General features: G+C 39.9%; 1 protein-coding gene across 1 annotated transcript in view; it reads left to right on the top strand.

Annotated features, from left to right (window-relative positions):
• Positions 1–15,373, top strand: part of LOC142742993 (protein argonaute-4-like) — a 67,063-nt gene extending 51,690 nt beyond the window's left edge. Inside the window, 6 exon segments of the mRNA XM_075853300.1 lie at positions 2,970–3,129; positions 4,434–4,749; positions 9,331–9,465; positions 9,716–9,817; positions 9,896–10,095; positions 11,724–15,373. Of these exon segments, the coding sequence (XP_075709415.1) occupies positions 2,970–3,129; positions 4,434–4,749; positions 9,331–9,465; positions 9,716–9,817; positions 9,896–10,095; positions 11,724–11,832 (1,022 nt within the window). The 3' untranslated portion in view covers positions 11,833–15,373.
• The last annotated feature ends 803 nt before the right edge of the window (positions 15,374–16,176 follow it).

Genomic DNA, 16,176 nt, shown 5'->3' with positions numbered 1-16,176 from the left:
CAGTCATTTTGTATGTCTTCCATTTTCTTACTATTGCACCAACAGTTGTCTCCGTCTCACCCAGCGTCTTACTTATGGTTTTGTAGCCCATTCCAGCCTTGTGCAGGTCTATGATCTTGTCCCTGACATCCTTAGAAAGCTCTTTGGTCTTGCCCATGTTGTAGAGGTTAGAGTCCGACTGATTCATTGAGTCTGTGGACAGGAGTCTTTTATACAGGTGACCATGTAAGACAGCTGTCTTTAATGCAGGCACCAAGTTGATTTGGAGCGTGTAACTGGTCTGGAGGAGGCTGAACTCTTAACCCGTTAGTGACCGGCCCATCGTGTTTCTACGTCAGTCACTTAACGGGCCTTATTCCGATGCCATAGACTTTTTACGTCGCGGCATCGGAATAAGTTTACAGAGCAGGGAGCTGTCAAATCTCCCTGCTCTCAGCTGCTAGAGGCAGCTGAGGGCTGGGAGCGTCCCTGCTCTGCCGTGTGAGATCGATATTAGTATCGATCTCACACGTTTAACCCCTCAGATGCGGTGCTCAATAGCGAGCACCGCATCTGAGTGGTTTTGGAGAGAGGGAGGGAGCTCCCTCTCTCCCCCACCGACACCCGGCGATACGATCGCCGAGTGTCTGTGTCTCTAATGGCAGCCGGGGGTCTAATAAAGGCCCCCAGGCTGCCTGGAGTGAATGCCTGCTAGATCATGCCGCAGGCATGACCTAGCAGATGCCTGTCCGTGTTAAACGGACAGGCAGTAATACACTGCAATACAAAAGTATTGCAGTGTATTATAAATGCGATCGCAGAATCGCATATTATAGTCCCCTAATGGGACTAGTAAAAAAGTGGAAAAAAAGTTTAATAAAGTTAATTTAAAAAAAATGAAAAACCCAGCTTTTCCCCTTACAAAATGCTTTACTATTAAAAAAACAAAAAAAAGTTACACATATTTGGTAACGACCCGAACTATAAATCTATTACATTATTTAACCCACACGGTGAACGCCGTAAAAAAAATAATAAAAAACTATGGAAAAATTGCTGTTTTCTGTGAATACTGACTTTAAAAAAATGTAATAAGTGATCAAAAAGTCGCATCTACTCCAAAATGGTACCAATAAAAACTACAAGTCGTCCCGCAAAAAAAAAGCCCTCATATGACCGCATCGGCGAAAAAATAAAAACGATACGGCTCTTCAAATATGGAGACACAAAAACAAATAATTTTGAAAAAAAAGCGTTTTTACTGTGTAAAAGTAGTAAAACATACAAAAACTACAAATTTGGTATCGTTGCAATCGTAACAACCCGCTGAATAAAGTTATTGTTATTTATACCACACGGTAAACGGCGTAGATTTAGGACGCAAAAAAGAGTGGCAAAATTTCAGATTTTTTTCTATTCCCCCCCAAAAAAAAGTTAATAAAAGTTAATCAATAAATAATATGTACCTAAAAATGGTGCTATTAAAAAATACAACTTGTCCCGCAAAAAAACAAGACCTTATACAGCTATGTCGACGCAAAAATAAGAAGGTTATAGCTCTTGGAATGCGACGATTGAAAAACGTAAAAAATAGCTTGGTCATTAAGGTCCAAAATAGGCCGGTCATTAAGGGGTTAATGGTTGGTAGGGGATCAAATACTTATTTCTCTGTGCACAATGCAAATAAATATCTATAATTTTGACTATGTGATTTTGTTTTTTTTTGTTTTTTATATAATCTATCTCTCACTGGTAAAATTAACCTAGCCTAAAAATTCTAGACTGTTCATGTCTTTGACAGTGGGCAAACGTACAAAATCAGCAAGGGATCAAATACTTATTTCCTTCACTGTATATCTACTTTTTTATTTTTTTCTATCAATTTATCTATACTATGTAAGCTTCATTATTAGAGGTGAAGCTGGCCATGGACATCAATAGTTGTCTGCTGATCAATAGCCATCTTTCCCGACTCTTACATACCTACCTAGTCTGCCGAGCCAAATGGGCACTTTTTGTACAGGAAGTTAAACTGTCTGACACAATGGGGACGGTTTGAAATCAAATCTGTCTGACTCCGGTTTTTCCCACTTTAGGGGACGCCGGACTATATGCCCAGCCTGATCAACACAATATTGCTGGCCTAATAAAATTGGCAGGGTCCGCTGACAAAACTCATGCACTCTTTTTGCTACTCTTAACCCTTTCACTGACTAGGATTACAGTCTATAATTACAGATGAATTCTACGGCCATGTGCATGGGGCCTCACTGTGATCTCTCCCCCTGTACAGCTTTTCAGAGACCCCAGGGGAGTGAATCATACATTTTTCACCTGACTTACCAATCAGAAAAATTCAGATTTTTGGACTTACTAAAACTCGATAATAAAAGGTGAAGATTGACTTTTTTATTAATGAGCTAAATTTGACAGTTTATAGTGCATAAATAAACAGAGTTGACAGAAGTGTTAGGGTATGTTCACACGCAGTGTTTTCAGGCGTATTTTGGGTCGCCTCGAAAAACGCCTGAAAAAAACGGAAGCTGAATGCCTACAAACATCTGCCCATTGAAATCAATGGGAAAAAACGCATTTAGTTCATACGGGGCGTCGTTTTATGCCGCTGTTTAAATAAATAAATAAAATGGAGCGTAAAAAGACGCTCCATAAAAAGTAGCATGTGGCTTCTTGAGGCGGTTTTTGGAGCTGATTTTCCATTGAACACTATGATAAACGCCTCAAAAGAAGCTCCAAATTAAAAGAAGCTTCATTTTCAGCTTCAAAAACACCTGAATATCAGGAGCTGTTTTCCCTTCAAAACAGCGCCGTATTTTCAGACGTTTTTGGTTGTGTGTGACCATTCCCTTATTAGACGCATTAGAACATGTAAAGTTAATATTTATATAGTAAAGTAACTGTATTCGTATCAGGTGGTGATATTTGTTTTTGTGTATTATGCATATAAGTTATGTCATTTTCTTTCATGTCAGCTGAAGTGAAGAGAGTAGGGGATACTCTCCTTGGCATGGCCACTCAGTGTGTGCAGGTTAAAAATGTAGTGAAGACCTCTCCACAGACGCTGTCCAACTTATGCCTGAAGATCAATGCTAAACTTGGAGGCATAAACAATGTTCTGGTCCCACATCAAAGGTAACCCAACACTGTTTAATGTTGTTAATCTGAAAAGTAGTCTGTCACCAGGTGACCTTGATCCCATCACTGTATTACCTTTTTTTAATGATCATTAGTTTTTATAAAATTCACTTCATCCCCTGCAGTCCATATTCAGGAGCTGCGGTTAGTCCTACCCTTCTGATGTTTGGCAGCTCTCCCTATGCACAGTATGAGGAGAAAGCTACTCATCAGTGACAGGTGGGCTGGCTAGCCGAAGCTCCTGAGTGTTGATGGCTACATATCAAGCTCAATATAGTCCTTTAACTTTCATGAGCTGCGGCTACCCCTGCCCACCTTTTGCTGATTGACTGCTTTCTCCCTATGCACGGTATTGGAAGAAAGCTGCCAATCAGAAGGAAGGGTTAGCTGCAGCTCATAAATACGGGCTGCAGGAGAAAGTGAATTTAATAAAAACTACTGATCATTGACCAGTAATACAGCGATACAATCAGGGTCTCATTACTTTATGCAGGGCAGCATAAACCTGGTGACAGATGCCCTTTAAACTTTGTAGTATTATGCTTAGAGTGGATAGTGTCTTGTTACTCATATTATATATACACATATATATTTGTTGTTTTTTTCTTGGCAAGTTATTTTGAAATATTTTCTTTCCCTTTGGCCTCAATCACACGGACGTATTTTGCATTAGTATGTGTGAGCCAAAACTCAGAAGTGGGACATAAACAAAGTGTAATGGAAAGACTTGGACCCACTCTGGGTTTTTCTTTACAAATATTAATGCAAAATACTAACCTAAATACTGCTGTGTGAATGATGCCATAGGGCTTGTTCACATCTGGGTTGGAGGCTCTGTTAAAGGCTTCCTTCACAAATCCAGCCAAAAATACCTAAAACATAAGGGCAGCATGCGCCAATAAAACCACGGACACCCTGACAGAAACCAGATGGAACTCAATTAAGTCCATAGGTTTCGTTGGGCACCAATGGTTTCCGTTTTACAATGGAACCTGCGCTGCTTGTATTTTCGTTCCACTAATCTGACAGTCCGAACAACAGAGACCAGCACAGTTGTGAACCTGCACTCAGAATGTTGATCGGAAAATTGATCTCTTTGGCTTGCTTAGTTGTAGTTTTATTTCTTATTACAAGAGAAGCTACATTTTCTAGTATTGAATACGCTGTAGAGTGCAAAAGGATGTATAAGGCCTACTGTTGTAAGACTAAAATTTTTATTTTTAAGAAAATTATTATACTTTACGTTTTCATTTGATGTCTTTTAAATATGACTCTACAAAGCTGATATTTTGTATTTGCAGACCCTCTGTGTTCCAGCAGCCAGTTATATTCCTGGGTGCTGATGTGACTCATCCTCCTGCTGGTGATGGCAAGAAGCCTTCTATTGCTGCTGTAGTGGGCAGTATGGACGGTCACCCTAGCCGTTATTGTGCTACCGTGCGTGTACAGACTTCTCGACAGGAGACCACTCAAGAGCTTTTGTATAGTCAGGAAGTAATTCAAGACCTTAGCAATATGGTGCGTGAGCTTCTCATCCAGTTTTATAAGTCCACTAGATTCAAGCCCACACGTATTATCTATTACCGCGGTGGAGTGTCGGAAGGTCAAATGAAACAGGTGGGTTTAACTTTCATCCAATTTTTCCCTCTATTTCTTAAAATCAGTGAGCTCAATCAGTAGCTCTGCCATAATACATATTACTGCCAGACCGATAACTTACTGCATTTATCAAAAGTATACCAAAAAGCTTTGTTAAATCTATTTTCGTTTTCTTTTCTTTTTTTAAATAAAACAGATTTTGCCTTGAGCTGTGAGCAGCATTTCAGATATTTATTTTGCAGCAGCCACATGGACATAAGAAACCTTAGACTTGATTCACACATCATGTCTTTGTTGCAGATTTTTGAGCCAAAGCCAGAAGGGGATTTAAAGAGAACCTTTCACCAGCCCATACATGTGCAGCAGAGTGCACCATGTAATAGGCAGTGCTGCACAAACCTTGTGTCACACAGCACGAGCCGCTCTGATACTGTACGTAGCTGATTTTGACAGTGTCCGTGTGCTAAGTATCACACCCTCTGCCATTTACAATAAAAGAAACGCCCCATTGACCGTTCAGGAGGTCATTTTCATATCGGGCACTAAATATAATGGCACCGATATCTAAATAACGGAGGAGGCTAGAAACATTGTTTAAAATGACACCGGGTTTGTGCAGCAGTGCCTATTACATGGTGCACTCAGCTGCACGTGTATGAGCTGGTGAAAAGTTCTCTTTAAAAGAAGGAAAAACGTCTCCTTCCTCCGAGGTCCACTTCTGGCTTTGGCTTAAAAAAATCTGCATCAAAATCTAAAACATACGCGATGCGAGTCCAGCCTTAGTCAGACAACAGCCTATTGACTCCTATAGGAGAGTGTTGTGGGCATTCGCTGTGTCATGTGCAGAGATCACTGGGGGAGGAGGTTCGATGTTCCCATCACCCCCTCTAATAGCTCAACGCGCCCCCCGCAACGCAATCACGGGGGGGCGATGGTTGCTATGGCTGCCTGGGGGCCTAATGAAGGCCCCCAGGCCAGCCACCTTTGTGCACCTAGTAAGCTAATGATCGCTGGTTGAAGTCCCCTAGGGGGACTAATAAAACTAAAAATTAGTTAAAGGTTGTTTTTTTTTATGTAAAAAAAATATATATATTAAAAGTTAAAAAAAAAAAACATTTTCCCCCTAGAGCATAGTAAAAAAAATAAATAAACATAATTGGTATTGCCACGTCCGTAAAAGTCTGAACTATTACAATATATCATTATTTAACACGCACGGTGAACGCCGTAAAAAAAAAAAATTGTAAACGCCAGAATCGCTCTCTTTTTTTGGTCACCTAATCTCCCACAAAAAATGAAATAAAAGGTGATCAAACCTTCGCATTTACACCAAAATGGTATTATTAAAAGCTAAAGTTTATCCCGCAAAAAATATGCCCTCATACCATTTAATCGACGGAAAAATTAAAAAGTTATGGCTCTTGGAATTTGGCGAGAGTAAAAGCAGTAAAATATAGAAAAAAACTATATATATTTGGTATCGCCGTAATCGTATTGACCCGCGGAATAAAGTTAACATGTTGTTTTAATTGCACAGTGAATTCTGTAAAAATGGCGCGCAAAAAACCATGGAGGAATCGCTGTTTTTTTCATTTTCTACCCCACAAATAATTTTTCCCTGTTTCCTAGTACATTATATGGCCAAATAAATGGTGCTACGAAAAACTACAACTCGTCCCGCAAAAACAAAGTCCTCATAGTACTATATAGACGGAAAAATAAAGACGTTCTGGCTTTTGGAAGGTGGGGAGGAAAAAACTAAAATGAAAATCTGAAAAAGGGCTGCGGCGGGAAGGGGGTTAAAATAATTTTTGGTGAGGTCTATATTTATAAAATAATCGTAAAGTCTTGCAGTTTCACTCTGACCACTGAGCCTCACAATAGACTGACACTTCCTGTTCTGTCGATCACTTCTCAGCAGTTCTCATTATCATCACAGGCAGGATTACAATGAAAGTTAACCTATATATAGATAACACAGGATCCACCATTGACAATAGGTGATTGACACAGCTTCTGTCCTATCCCATCCAGCTTAGGTCACAGGAGTTTTCTAGGCCTGCTCTATCGCATTTAAGGGAGGGAATATGCATAGACACCAGTCTTAATAAGTTAGGTGAATTTTACTCCAGCACTCTTAATATTGAGAGGTGCGCGCTTCTTAATAAATTAGGCACATCTCTGGCTGTCTGTGCACCAGAAAGGGAAATCTACACCAGCTATGAGATTTCCGCTAGTTTCTGGCATATGTTATTCTAATATGGAATTATTTAAATTATACATAGAATTACGTATACAGAAGTATTTATAGGCTTTTATTGTGAAGATGTGTACAAAGGTGTGGCAAGTTTTTCTGGATACATTTTTATTTTTAACACACTTTTTAGGCGAATGCACACACTTTAAAAATCCACAGTAATTCCAGTGAAAATTCTGCACTAAAAATCCATGGCAATTTACAGTACACTGTATTAGGGTATGTGCACACAGTAGCTGTCATTTACGTCTGAAAAGACAGACTGTTTTCAGGAGAAAACAGCTGCCTCGTTTCACACGTAATTCCTCCTCCTCGCATTTTGCGAGGCTTCTCTGACAGCCGTAAATTTTGAGCTGCTCTTCATTGAGTTCAATGAAGAACGGCACAAATTACGTCTGAAAGAAGTGTCCTGCACTTCTTTTGTCGAGGCTGTATTTTTACGCGTCGTCGTTTGACAGCTGTCAAACGACGACGCGTAAATGACAGGTTGTCCGCACAATACGTCGGCAAACCCATTCAAATGAATGGGCAGATGTTTGCCGACGTATTGTAGCCCTATTTTCAGACGTAAAACGAGGCATAATACGCCTCGTTTACGTCTGAAAATAGGTCGTGTGAACGCAGCCTTAGGAAATATCCATGTGTAATTAAAGGCATGCTGTGGATTTGCTTATCTGCATCATGTTAAGTATGTCAATGATTTTCACCATGGATTCTAATTTTTGCAATGGATAGGGTGAAATTTACACCAATATCTGCATACAACACATGCGGATTTTGACCCAGCAGAAAGTCGGCAGTATGTGAACTTAGGCTTGGTACATACCAGCATTTGGCATTCTGTTCCGCTCCATCTGAGTAGAACAAGGGAAAAAAACTGAGGTGCCAATTACTTTGCACCATGGACAACACTGTCGGCCGACGAAACCCTTTGACTTTAATGGTTTGTGTCGGGGTGTCCGTGGCTTTACTGGAAACAATAGCGCAGCATGCTGCGCTATTGTTTCCGGTATACTTGGTTGGATCTGCAAGGGAGGCTCCTAACGAAGCGTCCAACACAGATGTGAATAAGGCCTTAGTCTCACTTTATTTTATAATAAAAACTGCGCCAGACTGAGCCCAACATGTTAGAATTCGTTCACATCTCCACTGGGGCCCGTTCCGATGTTCCGTCTGAGCTTTCCGTTGGAACGGAGCCCTGACAGACACAAACCATAGGTTTCCGTTTCAATCACCATTGATTTCAATGGTGACTGATGCAGTGCCAATAGTTTCCGTTTGTCTCCGTTTTGCAAGGGTTCCGTAGTTTTGACGGAATCCATTGCGTTTATGCCATCAAAAGAACGGAACCCTTTCACACCGGATCCGTCATCATTGAAATCAATGGTGATGGAAACGGAAACCTATGGTTTGTGTCTGAGCTTTCCGTCGGAACGGAGCCCTGACAGACGGAACGGAGCCTTATGAGTATGTTTGAGTCTCTGAAGTAAAGGCCAAAAAAAGGTCTTGGAACACAAATGTTGCGTGAACCTAGCCTTACTCCTGTATTAAGATTTCTCACGTTAAGTCCTTTAAATACAAGCCAATCTGAGAAAATTTGCCTTGTGTTTATAAAGTTGTTTTTTTGTTTTTAATGGAAGTGAATAATAATTAGATGACCTTCGTATTTTTAATTTCTTATTCTCGTGCAATAATGCTCATTAATTACAACTGTTTCAGGCATTTTGCACCAAGTTTGTTCTTTAATCCTCAGAATTCCAATTACTGTCTATACTGCTAAAAAACATCCGATTTGATAGTTTACTATTTCATGCAGTACAGATAAGTGAAACCTGCTTCTGTGAATGGAAAATACAGTAAATGAAAGCATTCGGTGGTTTTTGTAACTCCCATAGACGTTAATGGAAAACAATCACGCAAGCGCTGCCGCTTCTCCACTTGTAATAGGTGCCAGGCGCTCACGTTCTTGGATCCCCACTGATCAATATGCCATAATAAATACACTTTGCATTACAGTATATGAAATAACTTCCATGGTACAGTGTAACAACCTAGTGGACCTACTCTAATATTTTCTATCCTATTTTGCTTTATTATAGAAAGTTGTGTAGTTGATCAAATTTTTTTTTTATGTATGTTTTCCGAAATTTATTTATAATCTAAAGGTTTATTTCAGGGTTAATCGTAAACCTAAAAATTCACTAGCATGACAGACGCAATTGCTCTGGAGAGGAAAATAGTGATGTTCCGGTACACACTTTACAGATTTTGTTTACCATTTCTTGCTGTATCCTATCCAGGAATGCAAAAACACCTAACACAACTTTAATTCTTTCTTGTAGGTTGCATGGCCAGAGCTCATGGCTATTCGGAAAGCCTGCATAAGTCTGGAAGAGGATTACAGACCTGGAATTACATACATTGTTGTTCAAAAGCGTCATCATACCAGGCTCTTTTGTTCCGACAAAACGGAGAGGGTATGTTTGTTGAAACATACGGCAAAGGAGAACTAATAATTTGCCACTTTATAGCATGTAAAAAAAAACAACGACATTTCAGTACTTACTCATTTTTTAGGTTATTGATATCACCATCTGCTTTTTATAGTTCACCATTGTTATAGATATGATAGATGATGTCGTGATCTCACACTGCACACATTTTAAAGTATTCCGAATACAAGCTATTTTGTGCAGCACCTCTGTAAAATGTTTTTTGTTTTATTAGGTAGGAAAAAGTGGAAATGTACCGGCAGGGACTACAGTAGACAGCACCATTACACATCCGTCAGAGTTTGACTTCTATCTCTGTAGCCATGCTGGTATACAGGTATGTTTATATACTACATATATTCTTTTTGACGGACTCTGGCCCTCTTCTGCAAATGATTAGTTTTTGTTCTTTTAGGGAACAAGTCGCCCATCTCACTACCAAGTGCTTTGGGATGATAACTGCTTCACGGCTGATGAGTTGCAGCTCCTAACTTACCAGCTTTGTCACACGTATGTTCGATGTACTCGCTCGGTTTCTATCCCTGCTCCTGCGTACTATGCCCGCTTGGTGGCTTTCAGAGCAAGATACCATCTTGTGGACAAAGATCATGATAGGTGAGCAACAAGTTTTTCCAGATACCATTTGTTTTTATTCAGTTGACACAGACTTGCCTCTGCTCTCCACTAAAGGTAGCATTTTTCTCTTTTTAATATTTTTAATGGAAGGTGAAAAGCACTTTCTCTCGATGTGATTTTTCTTTTTCTTTTTTTTTTTTTACATTTTTATTTGGGTTGTCCCTAATTGACAGGTAATACATATAAAAGAAGAGCACTGCTGTTCGTGTATAAGGATAAATTTTAGCATGCTTTATCTAGCATAATTATGGATGTTCAGGAAGGAGCATAGCCTAAAATGTGGCAAATCCTCACTCTACACCAAGTACATAGAGGGGTTTTCTGGGTCTCTTTAATGTTACTGCAGTTAAACCATCTAAACACAATTATTAGTCACTAATGTACTGTCTGTAGCTGGAATGCCTCTGTTTCACATGCAGGGCAGCAGTTAGTCTCGGTAGTAGAATTTAATTACAGCAATACCATACACTTTGCAATGGAGGGACATACAGGCAGCTGTATATATAGGCCGAGTCCGTGAGAGGGGGGGATGAATCATGGGAACTGTAGTACTTTACAGGGTAATCCCGCCCACAGCAAGCCCTGGCAGAATCAAAACCGATACTGTACAGAGCTGTGTAAGATAAGTTTCTTAGCTATGGTGGCATCATCTGGTGACCATTCAGACAAATACTTTACTTTTCTGTTTTTTTTTATAAGCTTAGAAAAATCTCTTAACACAGTTGTGTATACAAGTTTATGGTCTTAGTCTTGTATCTAATATGATACATTAGTAGATCTATCATTTACTTGAAATTTTAAAAAAATATGTAAGGGATTCTGAATAGAGATCTGCATTGTATTGCACTTCTAGGCTACATAAATGACCTCACTCAAATTTACAAGTATGTATTGGTAGGTTTCACTGTGTGACTTTTGGTTCTGGTACCCTTTTTTTTTTCCTTAACTTGATACCTTTGTCACGAGCACTTCACACAGACACTATAGGCATGGTGTAGACACACATTGTGGAGGGGTTAGAGGACATGTTGTTTAGGCCTGATTCACACGAACGCTGCGCATCTCGGTCGTGACATGTCATATTTTCCCACGGACCCTTCACACGGTCCGTTGAAACAATGGCTGTGTGAACGGCCACATTGAATTACATAGGTACGTGGGACGGGCGCTGTTTCAATGGCCGTCCCACGGACGTTTAACACGTTCGTGAGAATCTGGCTTTAGAGCTTTATCTTCTGTTGCCATCTTTTTATGGCTACAAAGTCATAGAACGATTTTTTTTTTTAATAAAGCTTAATCTTGTAAAACTGTGGCGATATTTTCTCAAACCGCAAATGTCACTAACCCTCCACAAGCTCACTAGAAAGTTTATTACAGCGATTATAGAATTATTCTTATCTACAAGTAAATCAGCAGTAAGAAAAAAGACCAAGTAACTGATGAGTGGGTGCGAGGATCTGCTTTATTTAAAAAAAAAAAAAAATATGCCTCTGATTTTAATAAGATTTAATGCAAATAATGTAAAATATACATAGAACGGTCAGTAGAATGATTATGGTTTTCGAGTGATGGTGTCTTTCTAATTCCATGTCATTTTTTATTCTCAGTGCTGAGGGAAGTCATGTGTCTGGACAGAGCAATGGTCGTGATCCCCAAGCTCTGGCTAAAGCTGTTCAGATTCATCACGACACCCAACATACAATGTACTTCGCCTGACAGAGCAGTGGGATGAGCCACCAAACTCCATTCTCCTCAGAGCCCTAAAACATATGGTTGAAACAGTCTCCTGTTCCTGTCAGGGATAGCGCTCTTGGCTTCCTACCAGCACACTTTGGACTTTTTGCACTGAATCTCTTCACAGTCTGATCCGAATTGAGGAAAGTTGTGGAATAGTCTGTTTTAAATGTTTATTTAAGTATATCAAGAACTTAAACTGTCTTCTGATGCGTTGGACTGAATCTTTACCTCAAACTTGCAAGATATCTGAAGATTTTGCTCCAAATGGTTCTTTTTAATTGTTTTTTTTTTTTCATTTGAAAGTCAGCATTTCTCCATCCTTGGTTACAACAAAAGTTGACATTCTTTGTCTTAACTACATGCTGCTTTGTGAGTATATACATAAGTGGTAAAGTATAATTGTGTGGGGCCATAAACTTGCTAAATGAGGTCTAGTCTTTACTGTAAAATACCTTTTTAATTTTTTTACAGGTATTGCGGTCTGTCCGGTTCTTTACCGTTGCAGACTTGTACTTTTTAGCGTGTATGAGCTGCAAAACTATTGCACTATATTGCAAATGAATTAATTTTTCTGTATTAAATGAATGTGTAATATTAATAAGATTTTAATATAAGGGCCATGTGGCGCACACTGCCATTGGTTTGTAAAAATGCAGGTTGCCATTACTCCCCCGCTGCCCTCCCCAGGAGACATCTACTTCCCATCCAAACGAAATGTAAGTATTTTGCCAGCACATGAAAACGCCCGTGTTATGCTGCTGAGATTTGATAACAATTTTTACTCTGTAGGAAAGGGTTGGGTTTTGGAATACTTTCTGGCAATAATTCTATCCGAAGCCTCACCGCATTTCTGTGTGTAATTGTATGTGTAGCATCCCACTTTCTGTCTAAAAATGACTGGTGCAGCTAAGGGTTTTTTTTTTCTTCTAGTCTTAATCCTATTTTTCAGCTGCCCGTGGACATCTGAGGCATCAGGTGCTTCACGACCGTTCATGCTTTTCTGCCAACAGGGCCGGCCCTGTTATTGGCGCTTAACTCCCCATTGGTTCAATGACTAACGTAGCAGCCATGAGTCAATAGAAACCTCACAAATTTTATACCAGCATTTTCCAACTGTGATGTGTCTCTGAGCTCCATTCAAACCATATTGCACAATGTTTTATCCCGCCCTTTTCCGTGTTTAGGTAACTGAAAATCGTAACCCTGTAATGTTCTACACCTTTTATGTTGACCCCAAATTGCTGCATTGCTCCTTTTTGTATCAGAAGGGTGTCCGGTAAATCTATAATGTTCTGTGTTGACCTGTACAATGTTCTGTAATGTGAGAACGCCAGCTATTCATTATGTTTTATCTCTGTAAATACCTCAGATCATTTACTGCTCCGGTTTGCTCGGTCCATTCACTCCACTTTTATTTTGCAGCATGGCTGTAGGTTCGACCAGCACTTTTTCCAGCTTTTTGCTTTTTTTCACACACAAACAAAATATACCTCACTGGGATAGTGGAAGTTATATATAATATATGTCTTTTGTGGGGGGGAGTATTAATGCTGCTTTTGGGCTTTGCTGCTTGTTAACCCTTTCATACCAGTTGGGGGTCCACCAGTCTTCAGTTTGTGACAAATAAATATAATTGTATGTAGAAGGTCATGTATTTATGCAGTAGCACAGAGGTCTGATCTGCCGATTTTTTTGCAATTCGGCATCTACAGCAGAATGAAGTGCCTATTGCCTGGTTCTGAAGGGGTTGTGAACTGCTCCTTGACGGCGGAGATGACAGTGTTCAGATCTACAGATTTTTTTTGTATTTTTTTTTCACCGGTGCATAAGACAAACCTAACCTGTGCCATTAGTCTTGCAGCTGTCACTTCAATAACCAGTTTGCCTGCTTGTGTCTGGGGAGGAAGGATCAATTGCACGCTTCTGTATATATATTTAAAACTGAGCCAGGACCCATTGAGAAGATAACATTCAGATCTGTGCAGTCCAGGTGAAAGTAGGGTTACTTACTGCTTATACTATGAACATGGTCCTATGCTTTTTTTTTAAATTACATTTCTTGATGTATGTAGGAAATCAATGGGATGGGAGGGGAGCAGCGCCATCTAGGTATGTGTTTGTACGAGTTTAAAACCTTTTTCAGATTGTTTTGCAGCAATACTATATAGTGAAGTGTATTGGACTTAAAAATATTTTAACTGGTTGCAGAATGGAGCACGTTGGGGTTGCGGATGTGTGAAACTCTTTGCTGGGCTGTTTTAAAATTACGTTTCGTACAATAATCCCCATTGGATTCCAGTCAGAGGATGAACCGTGAAAGCATGAAATGAAGCCTAAGAGAAGGCCAAAGTTTCAGTCAAGCAGATACTGCACTTAAAAATAAAACTGCTGTCTGCAAACTGCCATATACATCATTGGTGTTGGAATCAAAGAGTACCCATTGAGTGGATGAGGCGCTCTACCTTTCCCCAGCTAGAATACCAGCAAATGTTAGGACAATTTTTAATTCTTCAGTTTTCTACTTTATACTCTAATAAATACTTGTCTTGTAGATCTTTCAATAATTTCCCTACGGAGTGTCATTGAATTGACCATCTATGTGTAATGTATGTAGCAGCCTCGTGTGTCTGTGCGGGTAGTGAGGAGGATGCAGAGCGTGAACCATATAAGTTTGATTGGTTTTGATGTAGCATAAAAGTCTAAATCGAGTTGACAAAATTGTGCTAATGACAATCTTACAAGTGAAACGTGTGACATTATCACAAGCAAATAGTTTGTCAGTGTCTGACTTAAATGTAATGAACTTTCCTGAATATCGGTGGTCTTAGAACAACGTTTCATTGTGATATGTAGTACCTCAATTGGGTTTTGAATAATTTTCTTAAAGGCATGACTACTAAAGGCATAGATGAACTTGTAGGTACCCACAGTTGCTTTTTCTTCCCTATGAGAAGATGGGTAACATCCATATTACTACACCTTTTGAAGCTGGGTGGAAGTGATGTAAGACTGTATAGGCTTAAAAAAAGGAGACGCCTGCTTTCCTTGAGGGCATTTAAAAAACAAAATAACCTTCAACTTTTTTTTTTTCCTTGGGCTAATTTTACGATGTGTGAACTCTGACAAGTGATCACTTTTTTTTTATTCTCCTAATGTATAAGTATGATACTTTTACCATGTTATTCATTTCTATAGTGTTTCTATGTCTACAAAGGGGATTCCTTGTACAGGAGTTTGCATTTGTTTGGATTTTGATGTAATTTTTTTGTTTCTATATTGTTGCTAGGCTTGTAATGTTCAAACTGTGTTTTATGAAATTCTGAATGGATGTCTATAGCAATACGAGGTAAAATACACTTTTTTTTTTTTTTCTCCCTATGCTATTTAAGGGCAACCTACTGGCCCATGTTGCTAGATTAAGATGCTGGCTGTATTTGTTTCTTTTTTTACCTTGCAGGGAAATAACTTGTTTGTTTTTAATGTGTAATTAAATGAAATATATGGCGAGTTGCCAAATAATGGTGTTTGTGTTTTCTCTGTGAGCCCAAAACATCTATATTTTTAATATCCTTTTGTCACTTTTATCCGAGTGCATTTGAAGGTCTTTCAGAGTAAGGCCCCATGCACACGAACGTAAAAACGCCCGTAATTACGGCACATTTTTACGGTCCCATTAACTTCTATTGGCCACGGGTACCTCCCCGTATGCTTACGGGAAGGTGCCCGTGCCGTTGAAAAATATAGAACATCTCCTATTTCAGGCCGTAATTACGGCACGGGCAGGCCCATAGAAGTCTATGGGGCTCCTGTAATTACGGGTGGCTACGTGTGTGCACCCGTAATTACGGGAGCGTTGCTAGGTGATGTCAGGGGAGAGTCACTGTCCAGTGTGCTGAAAGCGTTAAACGATCGGCAGTAACTCTTTCAACACCCTGGACAGAAACTACCGATCACAATATAGATCATCCTGAAAAAAAAAAAGACGTTCATACTTACCCAGAACTCCCTGCTTCTTCCTCCAGTCCGGCCTCCCGGGATGACGTTTCAGCCCATGGGACCGCTGCAGCCAATCACAGGCTGCAGCGGTCACATGGACTGCCGCATCATCCAGGGAGGTCAGGCTGGATGTCAAGAGAGGGACGCGTCACCAAGGCAACGGCCGGGTAAGTATGAATTTCTTTTACTTTTACCTCGGAAAGGGCTGCCCCTTCTCTCTATCCTGCACTGATAGAGAGAAGAGGCTGCCGATTACTGCAGTGCAATTTTGCAGCGAAAACGTGCCCGTAAATAAGGGTGGAATACGGGTGACACCGGACCAGTATT

Source organism: Rhinoderma darwinii, chromosome 2, assembly GCF_050947455.1.
Source record: "Rhinoderma darwinii isolate aRhiDar2 chromosome 2, aRhiDar2.hap1, whole genome shotgun sequence".
Taxonomy (NCBI): domain Eukaryota; kingdom Metazoa; phylum Chordata; class Amphibia; order Anura; family Rhinodermatidae; genus Rhinoderma; species Rhinoderma darwinii.
Note: the sequence above shows the minus strand (reverse complement) of the source record. Positions and strands in the feature narration are given on the sequence as shown.